A 24,031-nucleotide genomic window follows, 5' to 3' on the forward strand; every position below is an offset into this window, starting at 1 on the left:
TATGTGTGTACAAGTAGGACGGAGCCCCAGTTTCAAAGACAGGAGAGGGGTTTATAGAGCTTCACTGTGTCTACCCAGGTCCGTATGTACCGTTAGTTTACATATGCAGCTACCTATTCATCTGTATGTATTCGTACCGGTTTAACGTACAGCATGTGTGTGTGTGTGTGTGTGTGTGTGTGTGTGTGTGTGTGTGCGTGTGTGCGTGTGTGTGTGAGAGATGGTTGAGATGGCGCTCAGAGGGGTGGGGGCTCCCTCACACTTCGCTCTCGGTGGAGGGCTTGCGTATGGAGGCCCAGCCGGTGTCGGGCAGGCTGTGCTGGGCGTGGCGCTGCGGGGTGATGGCCGACGGGGTCAGGGTGGTTATGGAGGAGCACTCCGACGCCTCCTCCTGGAGGAGCTGCTCCGTCTCGCCGTCGTCTAGCGAGGCGCTGCTGGCCTGCAGGGACACGGTGTCGGTGCGCATGCAGGTGTGCAGGCCGCCTCGGGACGGCTTGATCTGTTTGAGGTCGTCCCAGTAAAGCTCGTCGTTGGACAGGAGACAAACGCCCTCCACGATACGGATCTTCTCCTTGGTGTAGCCTCCGTCCACCACCCCCTGGACAAGGACACAGTCACCCTGTCAGACTGCCTTTACAGGAAAACAGGTCAAATCTATCCTCACGAGAAAAGACTATTCCATTTTTTTAGAATTTCATCCGATACGTTTGTTGTTTTTTTAAATTAACATCTGACCACTTCAAACAGGAATTTCTTTATCTGAGGTAATACCACCGTTTGCCATCAGATGGCAGAGTTGGCCAGTTTGCATCGGTTTTATTTATTTATTTTGTCCATCAGAAGGCACCAGACTCACTTCTAACAGTTAAGCACTGATAACATAATAACAAATAACAAATAAAGAATACGGTTGGCTCTGGCTTCGTTTTTTATGGCTGTAATTTGTCCCGGGATGGAATCAGCAGCAGAAACTGCAGCAATGCTTTGAATGGCAGCTCATCAGGAAGTGGCATCACTAACTCCGACACACAGAAGACTCAAAGTGAATCCTTATGTGTGAGAATGATCACTCACAGCGAGTTTGTTTCCATTTTTTTGTGTAAAGAACTGATGAGATATTCTGGATTTTACATAAAAAAATGTAAATTGTAAAAAGATTGAGCGGTGAAGCATTTGTGTGTGTGTTAGGACAAATGTCTTGTTTCATATTTTAACTCATTTCCTTTACACGTTTATCCACACACGCACATACACACACATCAGAAATATTTAACCTGTTAAAGGGTTTCCCTTGAGGATTAATCAAACGTCACAACGCTCCAGAACAAAATGCCACCTTCAAACACAGACCATGCCTCTGTTGGCTCTTTTTTAGTAATTCTCTCTTTTCTTCTGCAGTTACTTTAGTATTATTTACACTTTAAGGTGCTACAGCTACACAAACGCACCTCAATTAAATAAAATTATCAAGGAAGACTTCAATTATGTGAAAGTGTGAACAGCATACGATCAGAGCTCAGGCTTTGTTGTTCACGGGGTTTTAATGGCGTACTATTTATCAAAGGATGATATTTAGTATTGTTGCACCTTCAACACTCACACAGTCTCACCCAGAAAACAAAGTGTTAAGTGGGAACAACACCGACATGCTGCTGATCACAGAGCTCTCAAACCGTACTCCAGAGGATTACTGTTCATTTGCAACACATGCAGCAAAGGACGGCAAAGAAAAAAAAAAAAACACAGAAGTGAAAGAAACAAGGCTTCCATGCGGTGGAACAACTACCTCTCCGCGGGATAAATGGGTCAAAAGATAAAGGGAGAGAGGGAGTTGTAGGGATGAGAGTGCTGCAATGGAAAAGAAGGAGAGAGAGAGAGAGAGAGAGAGAGAGAGAGAGAGAGAGAGAGGCGGGGAAGAGAAGATGGAAATCAGCACAATCAGAAAGACCAGAGACAAACAGTGAAGCCATTTGTCTCTGTGGTTACCCACGATACACCTGTGCAATCTGTGATCATCCGATGAAAGCATCATGGATTCATGTGAAATCCATTCATCCATTATAAGAAAGAGCAAGTACGATTTTCCGCAGGTCTGACCTCTTTTTATACCGCAGCTGGTTGTATATCGGAGGCTTCTGCGACGCCTCGATCTTGACCTCCTGCGTGGAGGTCCGGTATGGAGGGGTTACTGTAGGTCAGATTGCTCACGCCTGGATCAGCGAACTTTGACTTCTTATGCCTGACAAGCAAAAATGTGAGAACGACAGCACAGAGTTTGAGAATTTCACGTCTGCTTTAAAAAAAATTGAGTCAGGGAGAGAGAAGAAAGCAGCGAGGGAGACTGACCTGTAGATAATAAAGGCAGCAATGAGGATCAGAATTGCCAAAACAGTCAGAACTCCACCGATCACATAGCTGATGTGAAGTCCCTCTCCTGAACAGACAAACAAGTTTAGCATTCAGGAAGGCATCTCAAAGCTTTCAAAAGATCTGGTGCTGCTGAAGAGTCCCACATGAACTATTTACAGGCCAGAGGTGTCAAACATGGGTTAGTTCAGGGGCCAAGTGCATCTCAAGTGGGCCGAGCCAGTGAAATACTGCCATGATAATAACAAAGAGTAAACATGATGAAAATGTTTTTATTACAAAACCAAACCAAGATTTACAACCATCTCAACATGAATGCAACTTTAATGATACCTTCATAAGTAAAAGAACTTCTCCTGCTGCTGCTGCGTTTTGCAAAATCACCCCGACAGCTTGGCTTTGAGGCCAGTTTGATAACTTTCATAACGTCACTGATATCTCAGCTTGGGTGGCAACAGTTTATTTAAAAAAAAAAAAAAAAATCTAAGTTTTCTTGAATTATTTACAATTCGCCTGGTGGTTTGGTGGGCCGGGCTGAGCCTCTTTCGGGCCAGTTTTGGCCCACAGGCCTTATGTTTGACACGCCTGGTGTAGCGAGTCACATTACTGCTCTTAATGGCTCCAAAGTATGACTTTGGCAGCAGAATCAACACAAAAGTACAGGAAACAGCGAAGGAAAAAACTGTTAATCACAGAATGCAAACAGCTCACGTTATTTTAGCACTAAGCTGCTTGAAATCTTCATCATCAGTTTTATGATGAACAGATTTTAGTGTATTTCTCCCAAGCACTTAATACTTGTGTGAGAGTTTTCAGTTTACTGTTCTAGCTAAATGCTTTTTGACATGACTGAAACACAGCAGTTGGAACATGACCACGTTGGATGGCAAATATCAGCTTTTCTTGAAGACGTTCAGAGTAAACATCCGTCTGTACTGACCGTGAGGAGCCGTCACCACTGTGTTCAAGCAGCCTTCCACATTCAGGTTCTTGTCGGTGCAACTGGAAAGAAAACAAAAAGAAAAGAAAACAAGCTTGAGACAATAAGTATGCTACAATATATAAGACCTGGAGACACAGGGGATTTTAATGGAAGTCATAATGAGCCAACTCTGTCAAACCCATTATATAGCTTTTCTTAAGATTACGCTCTGTGGGGCCTTTGGGAATAATATGGAAGCTTTTTCAGCTTTACTGCCTTTAAAAAAACCCTTTTGGCAGATTTTTCTACGATGTGAAAACATTTGTCAGATTCTCGGGATCATGAAAGGCTGAATATTCTGGAGCTCGGCCAATTACGGCTATTTGTTACAAATTCAAAACAGAAGCTCTGGCTGCGTTTTGTCAGGACAGACTATCCAAACGCTGTGTTACGGATCTGTTTCCCAGAGGGAGCGCAAAGGCAAATAGATGCTCAAACAAGTTCAACAGCATTGAGTGCAATCCCTTCTGAAGGAGGAGGATATCCAGAGGGACGTACTTGACCATGGAGGGTCCTCTGTGTGGAGCGTCCGTTGCTGATTTGGGGGTCTTGTTTGGGACGGGCGTGCTGACGGTTCCTCTGGCCGGCGAGGTGGGGACGTAGCCTGAAACTGAAGCACCGCAAGTATGGGGTCAGCAGTCAAGCAAGTGACAAATAATGAGACTTTTTTAAAGTACATTTGCAGCAAAGGTTTATTATTAAAAATGTGTTATCGTCAGAAAAACAAACGACTAAATGACTTAAGTCAGCCCTGTGTGATAGAGGTTAGGAGTACGACTCTCACTTGTGGAGCAGGGTCGCCCGTCTGGTTCATCCGGACAGGCGCACACAAAACTGTTGGTCTTCGCAAAGCACAGGTGAGTGCACCCGCCGTTATTGATCCCACAGAGGTTGGTACCTAAAGCAGAGGAGACCAAACGTTCAACACCGGAACCAGTCAGAGCCGCCGGTCTCTGAGGTGGACTGGGGAGCTGGCTGGCATCAAATCACAGAAACCTGACAGATAACAACAGATCCCAGGAGTCCTGCAGAGAAAAGTGCAGCAGCCTGAACTGAAATGCTGGATTAAGAAGAGATCTGACTAATCAGAAGACAGTAAACATGCTCAAATGAACCCATCAAGTTCAGCTGAAAGCTACTTAATCAGAGAATAAAGGGTTTTTTTTTTGTTCTGTCACTCTGCAGCACTTTACCGGTCGTTCTCATTCACTTTGGCGCTCGGTCTGTCCTACATGAGACGCCGCAGTGCGAAAACCTTCTTACCTGTCTGTCTGTGAGGGGATACCACTATAATGTCCATGAGGCCCTCCACATTGGCCAGCACAGTTTCCTTGCTGCGGCCGGTGTGTTTGTCCACCCGCTGGATGGACTTAGTCTGCCAGTCCGTCCAGTAGATCCAGCGGTCTTGCTGCGAGAGTCGGGAGAAAGGAGTTAGAGGGGAGGACACCGGCTTCAACTGGGGAAAGGAGGGAGAAGAAGAGAGGAGAGGAGAAACACGGACAAGGAGCAGGGGGGGCAGGAGGAAGAAGGGAAAAGGAGAAGGGAGAGAGGGAGAGAGAGAGGGGAGGAAGAAAAATGAGGGTCAGAGTGGAAGGGAATAGAAGAAATGGTTAAGCTGAATGGAATCAGTATGAGCTGGAGGACGGAGAGACGACCAGCGAGAACCACACGGTGAGCCGATGAGTGAAAGAAAGCAGGTAAGGGGGGAGGAGGAGGGAGCTGGGAGGGGGGGGAGGGAGGGGGATCGGCCCGGTGATGGACAGCTGGGGGGGGGGGGGGGGGGGGGGGGCGAGGGCTACCTGTGTCAGGGCAAACGGGTGAGAGACCGGGCTGACGAGGATCTGGCGCAGCTTCCCGTTCAGGTCCGAGCTCTCGATGCGGTCCAGGTGGGCGTCCACCCAGAAGATCCTGCAGGGGGCGCCAATGATGATTTCTCTTATTATTAATTTCTGCAGCTCCTGTGTGGGTTGAAGCCTGATCCCTACTGACAGACATGTTTCTTTCTGACCTCCGGGTGTCGTAGTCCAGCGTGAGGCCGTTGGGCCAGCCCAGGTCGGTGTTGATCAGGACCTTTCGGTCCGAGCCGTCCAGGTGAGACCGCTCGATCTTAGCGATGTGACCCCAGTCCGTCCAGAAGAGGAAGCTGCAGAGTGAAGGTTTCATTTCATCAGGAGGTTAAAAAAACAGGGAGATTCAAAATATCCTGAGGGACAAGAAAAGTGGAACACGAAACAGGAATAAAAACAATGAAATGACAACACAGAAGCACTGACAAACACAGGAATATTCAAAAAGAACTGATACAGATAAGACTTCAATCAAACTCTTTCAGATCCTGCATTCATTCATCAAACTGATGAAGAAGTAAATGTGATAGCAGCTGCCTGTGAACACATAAGTCTTAAAATTAGGTGCAACAGCTGAGTATATCGATCATAAAGAATCTTTTCTCTTAACATCGGATAAAACTACATCTGGAGTCAACAGTGGGCCACTTCATGTCACTTTACAGTCACAGCGTCACGATTTTACTCATATTCCATTAATGATAATTAGGAAATATAATTCTGTTTTTTTCTGTCACTTATTCTATATTATTGATTTTTAATACTGCTACAAGGACAAGAGAAATTGGTGCAAACGTAGAAAACGTGGGGCAAAAAAGTGGCATCGTGCTATTTTTTTTTCTCGCTATTTTCTCTCTTCGCTGGTGACCTCCTTTTCTCTCACCCTTTGCTTGAAACACTGCGATGGCTCGCGGCTCGTCCAGGCTGTTGTTGACCAGGACCTTCCGGCTGGTTCCGTCCAGACGGGCCACCTCGATGGTGTTGCGGCCGGTGTCGGTCCAGTACATGTTCCTGGCCACCCAGTCCACCGCTAAGCCGTCGGTGGTCTTCAGACCTGGCTGATCACCGTCTCCATGTTGCTGCCGTCCAGGTCGGCGCGCCTGAGAAACGACAGCAGCGGATCACACACTGCTGCACGACAACTTGATCCACATGAGATGAAAAACTACTTCTAGACTGATTAAAAATCCACACCTGATGACGTCCAGGGTCACGTCGGTGTAGTAGAGCTTCCCGTCCACGCTGTCGTAGTCCAGAGAGATGACGTTGTGCAGCTCAGGCACGGGCACGTGCACGTCGGTGTGGTCGTTGGTGTCCAGCGAGATCCTGCGCACGCTGATCCGGTTGGAGAAGAGCAGGTAGGTCTCCGGGGAGTCGTCGCAGGACCGGCCGTCCCCTTTGAGCAGGATGCCGGTGGGGCAGGCGCAGGAGGTGCCGTTGGGCCGCGGCAGGCAGAGGTGGGTGCAGCCGCCGTTCCTCCTCCCACACTTATTGAAACCTTCACACGTCAAATACAGGAGGGTTTAAAGCTACACGTTTTAAACATTTTGAGATTTCACCTTGGTTTTTGTGTAAATGAGACACATGATACATAAATGATACAGTAACTAAGAAACACTATTTTTACTTTAACACATCATCAATACATTTTGACAACTGCAGCTACGGCTCAGTTGGTGGAACAGGTTGTCTCTCAATCACATGATTGCAGGTTTGATCCACCATGTGTCCATTTTTTAAAAAACTCCTCCAGCAAATTGCTCCCAATGGATGAACCGAGCACTCTGCGTGGCAGCTGCCCTCACTGTTGGCGCGCCATCGGTGTGTGAACGTGTGCATGAATGGGTAAACGTGACCATCAATGTCGGTTTTGTCAAATCGGTGGAAAAACGAACAGCCTTTACCACTTAAATGACCCCCAATCAATTTTTCTGAAACAAACTTTTTCTATAAGCAGTTTTTACTGAACTTGTTTTCTGAAACGTGCATTTTGCTGTTGCTGTAACTTGGAGTTACGACTTGTTTCTGTATTATAGCTTAGTTGCTAATTATAATTTGTAATGTATTATCCAACACTGAACCCTACACAAAACTCTAAACGAAAGCTTTTCTTTGCTCTTCACTCTCAGTCACCCCTGGCTACCAGACCAGGACAGTTCCTGTTTCTTGCGGTCAGTGATCCGTCCGGCTGAAGCTGGTCTCAGCCGGCCGCCCTGAGACTCACCCAGCGGCCGCTCGCGGTCCACGGCCTGGATGTCCATCAGGCCGGGCAGGTTGGATCGCACTGTGATGGTGTTGGCTCCGGTGTTCTTGTCCGCCCGCTGGATGCTGCGGCTCTGCCAGTCGGTCCAGTAGATATGGGAGCCCAGCAGGGTCAAACCGTAGGGGTGCTGGACCGGAGTCACCAGGGTGTGACGATTCTGTCCGTTCAGGTCGGCCGCCTCGATACGCTGCAGCGAGACGGAGAAGAGTTCATGACAATCGGTAATGTCAGGAATAATGTTCTGAAGATTGAGGGCAGAAGTTTAGATCCAGATGTGTGAAATTAGGGGATTTTTTGGGGTGTTTTAATGGATCAACAAACATTTTAAGGTGTCTAAACTCATGTTCAGATCTCATTACTTATTTTGAAACAGGATGACCTGCACAGGGTTAAAAATGCAGGAAAAAAATCTGATGGTTTCCAGATTTCCAGCCATTTATTTTCCAATTCAAACATGTTGAAGCTCGTGTCCGGAGTTTTGAAAGAATGAGAGGTTTTTTTAATCCATGTCTCGAGGTTGCGCCCTCCCTCTGCTTTCATGAGCGACCAAGCCACGCCCCTTTAATTGTGCACGCGTCGTGTGAAAATGAGAGCCTCCGAGTCCTACAGCATCCTCCATGTTTAGCTGTTTACGGTGGATGTTCAGCAGACAGTGGATATATCCGAGGTAAGCGGGGCGGCTGCTGCGCTGCTAACTCTCCTCTGCCTGGGCGAGCGGCCGTGCTCTCTGACTGCGTGCACAAGTTGATTGACGGCACGACAAGGCGGAAGCTCGAACTGTATTGGCTGAAGCTGACCGGCGCTTTTTCGGATAACATGGGGGTCTATGAGAGGATAGCGGAGCTCATAAAGTTTTATATTGCTTTATGCTAATATTAGATTATAGTATCGAACCAGACTGACACATTGAAGCTCTGTTGAAAAATGATACATACATTGGAAACGAACGGAAACTCCGGACACGAGCTTTAAGTCAGTGAGAATCATAAAAAAAAAAAAAAAAAAAAAACCCATTAATAAATAGTTGAAAATAAGTTTTGTATGTGGAGGATTTAAAGATTTTTTTTTTCTCAAAGAATCGTTTTCAGATTTCAACCTGAAAATACGCAAAAATGATGCGCACATTATACACACAATTCATGCATCTATCAAGTCCTAAAAAGGGTCTTTTTTTGGAAATAAGGCATTTTTGTGATGAAAATGGAACTTGGTAGATGTAGGATGAAGATCTACAAGAGTGAAGAACTCACAGATATGCGAGTAATAATTATCCTGTTTAGAAATAAATTCAACAATCTCTAAAATAAAATAAAATACATTTAAATTGGATAACTTTTACACTTTCCTTCTGATTTTCAAATAAAGAAGTGGGTGAAAAATGGGAGTTTTTCCTGTTCAGATTAAAAAGTGATGAAATTAACCAATCAAAAAACATATTTAAATGTCTTTAATGTCCTTTATTTCACTGTTAACTGTTCCAGGTTTTCTCCACTGACCTCGGTGTGAGCGTCCGCCCACAGTAACTGTGATCCGGCCATGTCGATGGCGAGGCCGTTGGGCCAGCCCAGGTTGTTACTGATGAGGACCACCCGGTCGGACCCGTCCATCGCCGAGCGCTCCAGCTTGGCATGTTCCCCCCAGTCCGTCCAGTACATGTAGCTGAGGAGGAGTCCAAGGAGAGAGGCGAGGCAGCGAGTGAGGAGGCCAGGTGGGACAGAGGACAGGGAATGAGGACATGTTGGGTTTAATCAGGCAAGGAGAGACCGGGATCAAACATTCAAAATTAAACACAAATTGGTAAGATAGAATCTGCTACTGAACAGAGGAGAAGCGAGAACCCCATTACAAATAGAAAAGGCTTAGTTAAAAGGAAAACAAACACCTATCACGAAACATATCAATGGAGAAATATGTTTAAAGTTTGAAAAGTTCAAATACAGTGGATTTTTTTGCTATTGCAAAAACAGGAAGTTATTTTTCAAGTGTTTTAAATTTTTAAATTTATCTTAAATTCTGTCATGCAAACATTGGTATCACACTAAACTGGCCGTCCCCGATTGAGACCAGGAGAGGAAGTGTAAACCTGTTCAGGACCTGATCTGAGTCCATGCAAACAGTAAACCGGATTACTTTCCGCCGTCTGAGCTTCGTGCACTGATCTGTCATGTAAAGTCACATCATGTTTCACAGTAGGATTCTTTGTTCTCTTAGTGATAATTTCTGAACATTTCTTTGGTCTTCAGTCAAAAGAAACTTCAAAATGAATTAGCTAGGCTAAAGTTGGATGTGAGCTTATTTGGTATGTCACTAATTCCTGGAAGTATCAGTCTGATCACTTCATTCAAATTTTATGTAAATGGGAATATTTGATTTCTCTAAATTAAATAAATTAGACTGATGAAAAAGTGAGCATGTAAATTCATTCAGCTCTTTTCTGACATGTGGAACAAAAATTCTAATACAAGTTTGAAGCGTTCACCTTCAAAAAGATCCCGACATCTAATAACATGAACTTTTGTGTGCAATTATTTCTGGAGTCCATTTCAGATCGGACACAGGCTGGAGCCTCACCCCATCTCGTGGTACAGGGCGATGGCTCGAGGGCTGTCCAGGTTCTGCCAGACCAGGACTTTCCTCATGGAGCCGTCCAGGTTGGCCACCTCGATGCGGTTCGTTCCCGTGTCGGTCCAGTAGATCTTCCTGCCGACGGCGTCCACCGCCAAGCCGTCGGTGGTCATCAAGCCTGCGGAGACACGCAGCGTTCCAGTTACTGCACGTCGCTCCGCACGGGCAGAACCAAACAAGGTTTTAGTCGTAGGCTGCGCTTCTCACCGGTGGATATGATCTCTTCGTGCGCCGTCCCGTTAATGTTGGATCGGCTGATCTTCTTCAGCGTGCTGTCAGACCAGTAGACTTTTCCTGCAGGACGTTCCGCAAACACGACGTTAAAACTCCTTCTCCACCTAACCTGATGATTTGGTAACAGTAAGGACTCACAAACCTCCTTTGGGATCGACTCCGATGGCGATGGTGTTCTTCATGGAGCTGTTGACGGCTAAAACCACGTCAGCGAAGTACGGGATGTCCAGAGAAACCATGCGGATGTCCGTCCTCCGCGCAAAGATCAGGAAGCTGCTCATTCCTGCACACCAACAACAGCGTGTCACTGCGACATGAAAACGGCTCTGAAGCGCTTTTATCTTCACGGCATCAATGCTTGCTTTGATTTGCAGGCTCATAAAAAAGATTTTTATCATTCTCTCTTTTTCTTGTTCAAGATAATCACATAATATAAGAGGGTGAGGAAATAATAATCTTTTTAATACTCGTGTGATTATTTATCCTCAGGAGATTTGTGAAGAAGTCAGAATTTCTGAAGGAGCATTTCTCATGCAGAATTTAATTTGATTTCTGAAGGAAAATTAGATTTGAGCAGACAAAAATTTGTATTTGTTTTCAATTTTTTCCTAAAACACATATTTTAGAACTGAATGGGAAATGGAAAAGTGTTTTAAAATTTTAATTCTAAATTTTAACTAGCTATATATATATATATATATATATATATATATATATATATATATATATATATATATATATATATATGTATGCGTGTGTGTGTGTGTGTGTGTGTGTATATCAGTTTATTCCTCTTTGTTCCTGATGGTCTTTCATGAGCACAGAGGTGTCAAATCTTAAGTGGTCTGGACCGGTAAATTAATACCACAATAACCTTTAAATTTAAATTTCACAGTTTTTCTTTGTTGTAGCACAGAGTACTTAAATGTGTGTTTTAATAAATGAATAAGTTGTCTGGTTTCCCATTTGTTTCAGCTCTCTGACCCTCCCCAGGGAAGACCTGCTCCACTTTGCAAACCCCTGCAGTACATTGTAGCAGCCGCTGTTTAACAGCATCTTCATTTTCAGATCGGGGTGGGACGCTCCTGACGTGCAAACACGGGTCGTTTCGTACCAGGTGTGCAGGTCTTTCCGTCCGCCAGCAGGTTGATCCCCGTGGGACAGGCACAGCTGGAGGCTTTGGGAGCGGGCGCCAGGAGACAGAGGTGGCTGCAGCCCCCATTATTCACCGAGCAGGGGTTATGCACTGCAGATGGAGAGACGCACACACACAGAATCATTCAGCCTTTCTGCTCAGAGGCAAAAGAACTGGGGCGGATGAAAGCACAGTGTTACAGATACAAGCAGTGGAAGCCTTGTGGGGCCGCCGCAGAGCCCCCCCACGCATCAGCGAGATCAGTGAGGCCTCAGTTCAGGAGGGACCCTCGAGGCTCGGCCCTCGCAGCCACTGATCTGGGTTCAGTTTACATGTAATCCCTCCAGTCTCAGCAGGGACAGTGAACTGGAGTTCAGAGGAAATTCAACACAAATCAAACAGACGAACCCTTTCCTTCTTCCTTTTTTATTCTAAGTCCAAGAAAACAGACCGACTGTGGTCCATAAGTGCAGCCATGTAATTACTCCAGTATTTCCACATGGGGGGAGAAGATCTGATGAGATGTAACTCAGCACTGAGGTAATCCTCTTTCAACTGTTTTAATTGGCTTTAAAAACACCAAACAGCTCATTAGCTGCAGTTTCAACTGGGTTTTGTTAGTTTACATGCAGTGAATTGAAGTGTAAAGACAAAGCAACACATATGCTGGTAGACCAGACCACACGTGTGTGTTTCAGCCTTGATGGAGTGTGTGAGTGAACACAGACCTGTCTGGCGGTGTCTGTGGAACATATGAATGTCCATGAGGTTCTCCAGGTTCTCAGCCAGAGTGTGTCGGCCCAGGCCGGTGCGCTTGTCTGCACTCTGGATGCTCTTGGACTGCCAGTCGGTCCAGTACAGCTTGTCTTTGTGCACCGTCAGACCGAAGGGGTGTGGCAGCTGAGTCCCGATCAACACCTGCATGCAGGACAACGACAGAGAAACTCAGAAACATGCAAACCATTAACAGGCTGATTAGGGCCAATGATGAAAGAATTTGGCTACATTGAAATTACGGTAATAAACTCAATGTCAAATACTGTGTAGTAAAAACTTTGAACCGAGAGACAAAATGAAGAGGGACCGAGGACAGAGCCCTGAGGGACACCGGAAGAGATTGGAGATTATGGTTGTAACATTTTGGCAAGCTATTAAATCACTGGTTTTATTACATTGAAATGGATATATTTATTAAGTTACTGGCAGCTATTTCATTACAGGTCATTATGAGATAATACGGTTTATTTATCAAATATTGGTATGTTGGAGGCCACTGTCATTCACTCAGGACACATAATATGCAGGAGCCTTCTCATGATTGTAAAAGCATTATTATTGAAATATTGGTACATTATTAACTTGCTGGCTTTACTACATTTAAAATGGTCAAAAATTCACACACTTCACACACAAATCACTGGCAGCCATTCATTACTCATCACTAGTTTCTCCAACATTAAATTCCAGGACGAGCAGCAGAGCTCAGGATGTGAGCTATACCCACAAAACCAGCTTATTCTGCTATTGGCTCTTTTTGCTTCCTGTTGTTTAGAATAAAATTAACTTATTCAACATTTTTTGCTGTTAATCCCAAAAAAACTGATTCCCTGCAAATGCACCGACACTTAAACAAGAATCAAATGAGCTTCGGAAGAGTCCAACAGTAAGATTTGTTGCAGAAAGCATCATTACAACTGAGGAATAATCCACCAAACACACATTCCCTCACATTTTTTGCTTACTGTATCCTAATTTAAGATTTATACTTTCAAGAAATTACTTTTTAGGTATAAAAGAGGTTTAATAAATTCAAAAATCCCTTCACCTGTCGATCAGATCCATCAAAGTTGCCAAACTCAATTGTCTTCATTCCTGCATCGGCCCAGTACAGACGGCTGGTTTCGTAATCGATGGCGAGCCCGTTGGGCCAGGTGAGGTTGGACGAGATGATCACAATGCGGCTGGAGGCGTCCATTCCTGCACGCTCGATCTTGGGGTTGGCTCCCCAGTCGGTCCAGTACATCAAGCTGCAGAGCCAGGAAAGTTAAACAATTCCAGGTTTACGTAGGATTCAGGTTTACATGTTTTAACTTTCTACAGATTTTCCTTTCATCTCACCCTCCGATTGGATCCACAACGATGTCTCTGGGCCGATCCAGGTTCTCCCAGATGAGGACCGTCCTCATGCTGCCGTCCGCATTGGAAACCTCAATGCGATCCGTACCTGATGAAAGATAGAATCACAGCGCACACGTCAATAAAAGTGATTGTTCACACTGTAAAAGTTTAAAAAAAAAAGATTTTTGTTTATGTGAATATGTGAGATTGTTTACCTGCATCAGTCCAGTAGAGTTTGTTTGTCACCCAGTCAATGGCCAAGCCTGCTGGGCTCTCCAGACTGGTGTCCACCACCACCTTCCAAAAACAACCAAGAAACACAATAAGAGCTAATGTTTGCAGGAACATCTTGAATCTTTTAGTTCCTTAGATCCAGATTTGGAAACTGTGGTTTAGTGAGTTTTTTTTTGTTTTTTTTTTTAGCTTTAATGTTATTCATCCATTTTTCTGGCAAAGGAGCAGCTGTATCTGTTCACATTGGTCCTTTTAAATGCAAGAAGGACACTTCTTTGTGGAGAGTGTCCAGGCTGAAATTACACGGGTTTTGAAGTGGACTGACTTCCAGACAGCTGCTGAAGTTTAAACACATGCGGGCAGAATGACAGTTCTGTATCTGTGCCACTAGATGTCAGCACTGCACAAGCTTTGATGCCGTTTCCAGCTGCCTCTGCTCTGGCTGGACTGTGGAGGGATGAATCCACTGACCTCCTGTTTGCTGCCGTTCCACAGCGCTCTGTTGATGGAGTCGGTGGTGACGTCCGTCCAGTAGATGTAGCCGTCTTTGTCGTGCCAGTCCAGCGCCACGGCGTTGCGCACGTCGGCCAGAGGGATGACGTCGTCGGACATGTCCTCGGTATCGAAGCTGATTCGTCGGATGTCCGTCCTTCGGGCAAAAAGCAGGAACTTGTCAAGACCTGATTAAAGACCAAAGGTCTTCTGTCAGTCTTCTAGATTTAACAGTTGGGGGGGGGGGGTCAACAGTGAACACAGAAAAAACAACACGACTGCAACAAAGCAGCTCAAACCAGTTACTCAAAGATCACAATGTAAACTTATGTGTCAATTAATTACATAATGAAAACATATTCAGAGAAGAAACACTTTAAAAAGTTCTGCTGCCCTGAACTGAAGCAAGAAGCTTCACTTAATTAAATGTCTCTTAATTGAGATCTTCGTAATCCTCTGCGTCCTCATTTTTTTCTCTAAAAGTTTGTTTCCTCTAACAGCCTGCACCTTGACTGCCAGGCTAATCAGATTAGCTGTGTTACCGGATTATCTTTTCCAATTTAGCTCCGAAAGATGGAGTGTTCAATCAGTGAAACCTCGCAGCCAGTCGAGTCAGAAGCAGCAGAGGACTGCAGATGGGCTCGCTGATGCAGATCAGTTCAGAACTTTACAAGAAACTAATACTTTTTGTTTTGTAATCAACAGTTCAATTAATTTGAGTAAATTGTAACAGAGAACACATTCAACGACTATCAATTGCATGAAAACGACAATATTTGGGTTTTTTTATTTTTACTTTAAAATTCTCAAATGACATTTGAGGAGCTCACCGTTGGCACAGTTGTGGTGGTCGACCTTCTTGAAGCCGGTGGGACAGGCGCAGGTGTACGTCTTGTTGCTGGGGAGGCACAAGTGGCTGCAGCCTCCGTTGTTGCTGCCACAGCGGTTCCTGCCGCCTATCGGAGGGGAAAAACACACAACTCAGTACTCGGTCTTTACTACCAATGTCATCAAAATGTGAGGATGTGCTCTTAAACTCACATTATGAATACTGATTGTAATTGTCTCTTGGCTTTGTTTAGAGCATTTTACTTTTGTTAAATTAGTTACACTGGAATAGAAACCTATAAATCTGCTTCTTTCTTCATTCAAGGATTTATTGATAAGTGTTATTGTGAAGCATTGCAGCTGGGATAAAATGTTTAAAAGTTTCACAACTTCTACATCAGTTCAATTTTCTTTTTGAAAGGAAATACATCTGTATTTTACATGAAGCCTGTTTTCTAATAATGGGTTAGGGTTAACCCCAACCCTTCATCGTTTGTGAGAATTTTCTTTCCTAAAAATGCAGGAAAAAGCTCCAGACCTTCCTGAAAGAATGCAGAAGCTGTTGGTGAGGGACTGTTTCAGCGTTCAAGTGGCATGACACCAAAAACTTTGACAAATTCAAACATGATGGCAGCGAAATAAGTGAATGCACAAACGGAGCATCGCTTAAATCTGAAAATATAAAACTTCAAGAGTAAACCTTCATCTAGCAGACAATTCAAACTGCTCATTATTACAGTTACAGGAAAATAAAAGACATCTGGAAGCTGCTGAGGACTGACCTGCAGGCTGTCTCTGGGGGTGAAGGGTGTGGATGTCCATGGGGAAGTGCAGCTTGTTGCGGATGATCTCCTGGTTCTTGCCGGTGAACTTGTTGGCGCTGTTGATGCTCTTGGTGTGCCAGTCGGTCCAGTAGAGGCTGTCCTCAAACACGGTGATGGCAAACGGATGGGGGAGACCTGCAGAGAGGACCACGATCAGTTCAGAGAGGCTGAATGATGCTCAAGGAAGGGTTGTATCAGAAGAACAAGCATACGTCGAGAACTTTGAGGATTTAAAAAAAAAAAACACCTTTTGTTGGTGGATGACGTTTGACAGTACTGTAACCAGTAAAAACAATGACTCTCCGAGCCTCATGTCAGTTTTTCAATCCAAACACAAGAAAGTTAAAGTACTAATGCCACATTTGGCTTGTTCCAGTCGTCCTCCCATTCAGCACTGTGGGCTTGGCTCAAGTCACGTCGTCCCCATTTAGAGCAGCTTTCAATTACTCAGCCTCTCCTCGGGCCTGCACATGCCTTCATTGTGGCTACGGCGTCCCAAACCAGAAGCGCTTCCATCACTTTTCCATATGTAGTGTCTTTTTTTTTTTTTCTTCCTTCCATTCAGTATCTGCATGTGAAATCAGGGCGAGCAGATCAAACTGATTCTGGACTGACGTCAATGTGACTTTACTCACATATCTAAACACACACATCCATTTTTAACAGATAACTGACATTAAAAGCAAAGTTTTTCACGAATAAATTTTTTGTCTCAAACTTTTGCAGATGACAGTTGTTTACATGTAATTTACATGTATTGCAAATTTTTATTTATCTTCAACATCTGCTTTGCTCTGGATAAAGTCTGTTCCATCTGACCATGGAGGACATGGAACAAGTCCAGAATCAGAAAGGTCTTTACTGTCATTGCTAAAACTTTTAGTGCAGAAATTCGAAGTGCAGTCTGTGCATGTGGCACAGTACAAATATGGAAGGTGGGAGAAGGTAAAAAAAAATAAAAATAAAAAGAATAAAATACAAAAAGGAAAAACAGACCTGTGATAAATAAACAAACACTTGATTAATGCCTTTTAGCTTTGGGATTTTTTCTCCCAAATTACAATTTTTTCTTCTTGGAACTAATGTAACTGCAGCAACAGTCCATTTTAAGTTTTCACCAGCAGTGCTTTGTAAGGCGTTTGTCCTCCTAATGAATTTATATTTTCATTTTTTCCTCTGTTTTTGTTCTATTGTCCTGTTACTATCAGTGTGATGTTGAAATAACAACATGAACCACAAGCTGCTCCATTTGACTGGCTAAATGAGTTGAAGTCGAAAGAAGTAGAACAACAAATGTTGATGACACTCTTTTTTTCTTCTTAGTAGTTTGGGAAGTTTAATTTCATATTAAACGATACATTGCTTCTTTACAACATCCAGATTAAAGTGACTGTGGTGGAAAAGTTCTGATTTGACGTTTTGACTGGCTGCTCGATAGAGCTGGATCAATACTGATACCAGGTCCAATAACGTGTGTGCGTGTGCGTGTGTGTGGTAAAATCACTCCAATGCAGTGAACCTGATACGAGAAGACGTCAAACTCTAAGCAGAGCTGCTAAAACTCTCACCTTGTGGAGATTTTTTAAAGCTGAACAGCAACCAGAAAAGCAAATCTGGCTGAAAATGTTCCGAGTCTCGATCTACGATCGACTTTTCTCCATCCAAACGGTTTATTTATGCTAAAATATGTCAGCAATCGCAGTCAGTCATTATTTTAATGATCCAGGCCTAAACAGCAACACTTCTGCTTCCTGCATGAAAGTTCCCAGTAGCAACACTTTCTCCAGACGAGAGTTCTAACTCTTCCTTTCAGCCCGATTCCTCTTGCAGCGCGGCCCGTGGTGGAAGCGCTGAATAGGTGGAAAAAGCGATTTCTGCAGCTGCACAGGGCTGCGGTGCTGCGGCCGGTGTCCTGCTGCACGGCTTTTAAAAACAGCACTGCTCATTTAATGACAGAGGATAAATGTCAAGTGGCAAATGTCTAAAACTGGAGGGAGACCAGAATGATAATCAGGCCGGCAGATGAAAGTAAATCTGACTCTGCTCTGGCATTACATCAGCCAGGCAAACACGCTTTGAAACTTTACATCAATTTAAGGTTTTTATGGGACACTGAGCCATTTGTATTACTCGTGATCCTTCAGGAACCCACAATGGTTCTTATTTTTCAGAATGTAAAGGAATAATCTCAATGTGTGTTGGAAAAAGAACAGGGGACTGATCACTGTACTCGGTCTGATCAACCACAGCGTTTCATAGCTACAGTCGCTAAGAAAACCGAATGGGAAGCAGGGATCTGCCCGAAGCGCACCATAAGTCAGGAAAAGAGTGAGATATTGATCCTCATATTCCCATTAAGGATCGAGAGCACAAACTGCCACCGATATATTAAAAAAAGAGAAGTTTTTTCATATCTGTCTTCATATGTGATTTATAATGCACTGATCCCAGTTTGAGAAGCGATTTAATATTTCCGTTTCCTTGAGTTTCACCTGTTAAAACAGATCCAGGTGTGTGTGCGTGTGTGTGTGTGCGTGTGTGTGTTTTCTGATCTTATCCCGACATGAGGGCGACAACAGTACACCCTCACTGACATCGACGAGCGGCGCCTGCTTTTGATATGGTCACCTTCCTCCTCCTTGAGTCTCGCCCCCCCCCCCTCCCCCTCCCGCTCCTGTTTTCCGGGACAGCTGGAGGAGCAGCTGCAGGGCGACAGGGCATCAAGCGTCCCACCAAGCCTTCACGTCCGTGTCCCTTTTAACCTACAGGTGGAGCCTGGCGCTCCTCTCACACCTCCACCGAACCGGTCGCAGCTGCTGCTCCTCACTTCCTTCTCCATGAGTCCGATTCCTCTTTAATCAACCTAAAGTCTACAGAGCAGATTCTATAATATTTGAATGCAGCATAATAGAATCTATTAAAAGTTTAGCCGTTGGTATTAATTACACTTTTCAACAACCTCCTAAAATATATTAATAAAAGCTTGAAACCTAATTTTTAACAAAAAAACAGTGTGTTCAATTATTAATTTGGGGGTTTGTTTACTTAGAATCTAACATTTATTGACCATTTCTGTGGTCATATTCGTCCTATTTTTCATTTATTTGGTTGCATTTTTGTTTTACATTTGCATCTAAATGTATATCTTTAGTTTCAAACATCAGTTTCAGATTCTCCTTAAGAAATTTGATCTGAAATGTTCTGTACAAACATAATGTAAAATACAAACATGTTGTCTTAATAGCCGATCATTACCACAGCACTGCTAACAAATGCATCGTGTGTTTCCTTGTTTTTTGGCGCTTTTTTTCTTAAATGCAGAAAATTTTCCACATTTGCATTAAATTTAAGCTCATTGATGAACTACAAGTTATAATGCACTCCAACTATGTGGCATAAGAAGTGAAACTAAAGCGGTTTTATCTGAGATCTGAGCCGCTCCTCATAAGGAGCACTGATCTGATTCCACAGGTCAGAGGTCGGGTGTGTCTTCCTGTCTTCCCCCACCTGAAGCTGCACAGGTGTGCAGGTGGGACGGCGGCGGCAGCCGTGACACCCGCTTTCTGTCCGGCTTCAGTAAGAGAGGGGCTGGCACATGTCCAGCTCTCTCACACACATACACACACACACACACACACACTGAACTATAGGTGCAGGGAGATAAACGCTCGTTAACATTCCTGAGCGTAGCAGCTCAGAATGCGCGCACGCACACATACACACACGTCCTGTGTGTTGTCTGAGCAAACAGAGGCTGTGGAGGAAGGACAGGGCCAATTACACCCTTTTATCCTGAGAGCACACATTATTAAGGAGAGCTCACAGGCCTGATGGCACTGGCGCACACACACACACACACACACACACGCAGTCCCTTTCTCTTCTCACACTCTTGAGCTTCAACCCTCTTCTCACTTCATCAGGAGCAACATTCTCAGTTTGAAGGCTCCTTTGATGGCCGAGACCTGCGCTCACACTACAAAATGTGAGAGTCACTGACGCACCACCGGCTGTAACGGCTGAAACTGTTAAACACAGCAACAACATGCCAGCGCTACTTTGGACTTTTTTAACTTCATGAATGCAACATAAACTACAGTTCTGTTAAATACAGGAAATTTTAATACTATCGAAGTTCTATAAGCTTTTCAAGTTATGCATCAAGACTGCTGTGTCAATTAATTTCCTTGACTAAACTTGACCGAAATTTCCACGCTTGGTACAATTCACTGAGCGTAGAGGAGAAGTCACTTTAATGTGTCAAAGCCTCTCTGGGTGTGTTCACGAGTAACGCCGACTTGTGGACACTCGAACTCGAACGAGCACATCAGGAAGGGACATATCAGTTTGGAAAAAAAAAAAAAAAAAAAAAAAAACTCCAGTGGACAAAACAAACTCAGCTGATGATAAAAAGATCCCACCAAGCACTGCGCTGCAGGACCCGGGACCAGGCTTCGCCACCGAACGTCTGAACTGGCTGATGCGTGAGGCGAGGGCTCACCTTGGCTGATGACGGCCTTGCGGTTGCGCCCGTCCAGGTCGGCTCTCTCGATCACGTGGTGCTTGGCGTCCACCCAGTACATGCGGCGGCCGGCGTAGTCGATGGTGAGGCCGTTGGGCCAGAAGAGGTGCGTGTCGGCGATGACGCGCCTGTTGGAGCCGTCCATGTTGGCGTACTCGATGCGAGGCGTGTTGCCCCAGTCGGTCCAGTAGATCTTCCTGCAGGGGGAGAAACGGGACGGTTCAGTTTAGCGAGCGGACTGAGAACCAAGCAGGTCGGCGTTTTTTCCCCCCCAAACCTTCACGTAAGCCTCGTCTGCACCGTCCAGCCACAGAGGAAAGATGGTTTTGTTTTTTTAGAAATATTTTTCAATTAACCCATGCAAATGAGTTTTCTAGCTTCACGCTCCTCTGGGGCTTTATCCAAAACTCCCTCCTGCCTCTGCAGCAAATGAAACCAGGGAGGAAAACACAGCGAGCCGCCGGCCCTTTCATGAAGCGCTTGTTCCACACAGACGCTTGCCTGTGGGTAATGCTGTGCAGCCAAACCTTAATCCCTGGTCTGCAGCCGGGACACTTCCACAGGGGAAATGTATGTATATACGAGCCTGTGTGTGTAGATTTGGAAGCATCTGTGGTGAATTACAGCGTGTGTGTGTGTGTGTGTGTGCTTGGACTCGTACCCCTCGATGGGGTGCAGCGCGATGGCTCTGGGCTTCTCCATGTTCTGCCACAGCAGCACCTTGCGGTGCGTCCCGTCCAGGTTGGCCACCTCGATCCGGGACGTCCCCGAATCCGTCCAGTACAGCTTGTCATGGATCCAGTCTATGGCCAGTCCACCTGAAAGAAGCAACACACACTGCTCAATTTGGCAGCTTCACTATGAGCACAGTAACACAGCCCGTTTGTTTGCACGCTGCTCAGCCCATTGTTGGCCACGTGGCATCCTCTCCACAAGCGGAAAAGCTTCCGACACGGGGAACGGCTGGCATGCTCCATTTCACTCTGAAGAAACTTTAATGTGAAAACGATCAAATTTCTTTACTTTTGATTGAACTTGCTGAATTTAGGGTAATTCTTGATAAGTTTTTAGAAACAATTCTCATACATCACTAAATAATTCATTTAAATTTGGCCCTCTGGTTAAAAAAAAAAAAAAGAATTGGTCATCTCCATTCTAAAGCAGAACTGTTTAGCTGTGTTGAGAATTTTTAGGCCAACGATTAGATCGGTTATTTAACATCTGACATCTTCTTAAAAACAATTCAAACCTTTGTACTGAATGAGGAATCTACTGTCACAGTTTCCACAAACCTTCTGGTTTACTAATTACACAAAGTCAGTCAGTTGACTGACTGAAAACAACAAGCGCACTGGTTTCTGGTCAATTAAAACATGTTTCTTTTTCCTGCTTTCAAAATTTGAAAGGTCTGGCATCATTTTACTTAACTAAGTCTTTCATTTATTTAGTTTAAGAGAGTTTGGAGTTTTTTTTTTTTAAACAAAACTCAGACATTTATAAATATGAACATTTCTAAATAACAATGAGGTTTGTGCCTTAGAAGCAATGCACAAAGTACTGGCAGAGAGAGAGAGAAAAAAAGTGTTTGATTAATATTTCAACAGTAAATAATCACAAAAACTTTTTTCCTCACATAGTTTAAACTGAGAAAATATTGTGTTAAGACCAAATGAGCTAAAACACCTAATATTTCACACCTATAAATGAAAGCGGAGAAGTGATAACTTGTTTTCACTGGGACTTTCAGAAGTGTTTCAGAGAAATATATACCTGGCATTTACTAAACGAGATCAAAGCGGTCCGGAATGATTAATACTGAAGAAAGGGAAAGCTGAATTACATTTACGAGAAAAAGAAGGAAAGTGAAAATCCTTGGAAAACAGCAACTGAAAGCAAAAAAAACAAAAATGTAAAACAGCAAATGAAAGAGACTTTCAGGCTGGGACAGTATTGATGAATCACAGCTCGAGACTCCTTTATGAACACAGTGATGGATGGAGTGAGTGACACAGAGCAGAGCTGGACAGAAAGCAGCAGTGGCGGCTAAACTGAGCGGGCGGGAGAAGGAAAAATGAGAAAGGAGCCGCTTGTCCTGCGTCTGAACCCACCGGGGCTCTCCAGGCCGGTGGACACCACCTCCTCCACGTTGGAGCCGTTCAGGTTGGCCTTCATGATGCGGTCCAGCGTCACGTCGGACCAGAAGACCAGCTCCAGGCTGTGGTGGAAGTCCAGGGCGATGGCGTTCTCCAGGTTGTTGAGCAGCAGCGTGTATTCGGAGCGATGCGGTAAGACCTGGCGGATGTCGATGCGGTTGGCGAAGAGCAGCACTGGCTCTGGACCTGAGACGGAAACCACCACATGGATTAACCTTGGAAAATTTAAAAATGCATTAAAAAAAAAAAAAAAAAAACTGCTTAAAACTGATTAAAACGACATTGCACGTCATGAAAAAAAGTTTTTTTAAAAACAGGCCAAAACTGTGAGTGGATGAACTCAAAAAACCTGATTCTCTTTCAAAATGATGAAAAGCTGCTGAATCGGTGTAGTCGCCAAAAAGAGCAGCAAAAAGGAACAACAAAAAAAAGTTAGAAAGAAAAGAGACAGAAAAAGTGATCCAGGTTCAGCTGGTCACTTTCAATAAGCGTGAGCATCAATCTGAGTGCAGGTGAAGGTCGGGGTGGCGGCGGCGGGCTGACAGACGGTCCTGACCCGGGTTTAACACCGCTCCGCCGCTGATTGATGGGCTGCTGCACGCTCTACCGCCGCAGCATATCTAAATCTAGTCCAGATCCTCAGAGGGAGCCGACGCTCTCCCTGCATCCCAGACCCCTCGGCGGAGCGGCGGATACGGTTACACCGTGCAGACGGACTTTTACTGGAGGTCAAACTCTCAAGACTTTCCGCGGTCGCTTGTGTTGGATGAACCACGGCGAGGCGCTTGTCGTTTTTACCGAGAGCTTTGCAGCTGCGCTTGTCCGGCCGGAGCTCGTAGCCCTGGACGCACCAGCACTGGAAGCCCCCCTCCGTGTTGGTACAGCCCTGGCTGCAGTAGCCTTCGTCGGCACACTCGTCCACATCTGGAAGAGACCACGGGGGCGGGGGAGACACGGAGGTGTTGGCGTCAGTCTTCTGCGGCGTTAACGACGTTTTCAAGACACAAAGCAAAACTTAAAAACTCATTAATGTTATTTTAAACACGCCCACCATGCGAGGACTAATAGTCTACATGCGGTCAAGGATTTCATAAGTAAAAAAACTGATTTTCTTAAGAATTGTCTATACTTTTTCCAGACAAACAAACTAAAAATTGGTCTGAATCCTAGCTGGTGGAGTTTTAACAAAAGCTTGGAGAGGGCCAGAAGAGTCAGGACTTGCCATTGGCTAAATAGCCTTCATGTCCACAAGTTTGACCTGACAAGGCTCCCGTAGTCAGATTTTAAGAGAATAGTGGTCATGATGAGTGAATGGCTGGGCCTTTAATCACTTGGTATGACGATGCCTGGTGTCTCATGAAGAGAAGTGACGCTCCACCCTGTCAGGTGAAGCAGCGGCACCAAATA

General features: G+C 44.8%; 1 protein-coding gene across 1 annotated transcript in view; it reads right to left on the reverse strand.

Annotated features, from left to right (window-relative positions):
* Positions 1-206: 206 nt before the first annotated feature.
* Positions 207-24,031, reverse strand: part of lrp4 (low density lipoprotein receptor-related protein 4) — a 128,998-nt gene continuing 105,173 nt past the window's right edge. Inside the window, 30 exon segments of the mRNA XM_030089485.1 lie at positions 207-605; positions 2,098-2,177; positions 2,179-2,239; positions 2,347-2,434; positions 3,308-3,369; positions 3,848-3,959; positions 4,134-4,247; positions 4,613-4,757; positions 5,149-5,257; positions 5,358-5,493; positions 6,080-6,253; positions 6,256-6,296; positions 6,391-6,694; positions 7,421-7,646; positions 8,956-9,118; positions 10,031-10,202; positions 10,292-10,378; positions 10,461-10,601; positions 11,433-11,564; positions 12,182-12,371; positions 13,279-13,480; positions 13,572-13,677; positions 13,787-13,868; positions 14,277-14,485; positions 15,128-15,253; positions 15,908-16,084; positions 20,451-20,668; positions 21,133-21,289; positions 22,580-22,810; positions 23,423-23,548. Of these exon segments, the coding sequence (XP_029945345.1) occupies positions 257-605; positions 2,098-2,177; positions 2,179-2,239; positions 2,347-2,434; positions 3,308-3,369; positions 3,848-3,959; positions 4,134-4,247; positions 4,613-4,757; positions 5,149-5,257; positions 5,358-5,493; positions 6,080-6,253; positions 6,256-6,296; positions 6,391-6,694; positions 7,421-7,646; positions 8,956-9,118; positions 10,031-10,202; positions 10,292-10,378; positions 10,461-10,601; positions 11,433-11,564; positions 12,182-12,371; positions 13,279-13,480; positions 13,572-13,677; positions 13,787-13,868; positions 14,277-14,485; positions 15,128-15,253; positions 15,908-16,084; positions 20,451-20,668; positions 21,133-21,289; positions 22,580-22,810; positions 23,423-23,548 (4,520 nt within the window). The 3' untranslated portion in view covers positions 207-256.

The sequence above is a fragment of the Salarias fasciatus genome, chromosome 1 (genome assembly GCF_902148845.1).
Source record: "Salarias fasciatus chromosome 1, fSalaFa1.1, whole genome shotgun sequence".
Taxonomy (NCBI): Eukaryota; Metazoa; Chordata; class Actinopteri; order Blenniiformes; family Blenniidae; genus Salarias; species Salarias fasciatus.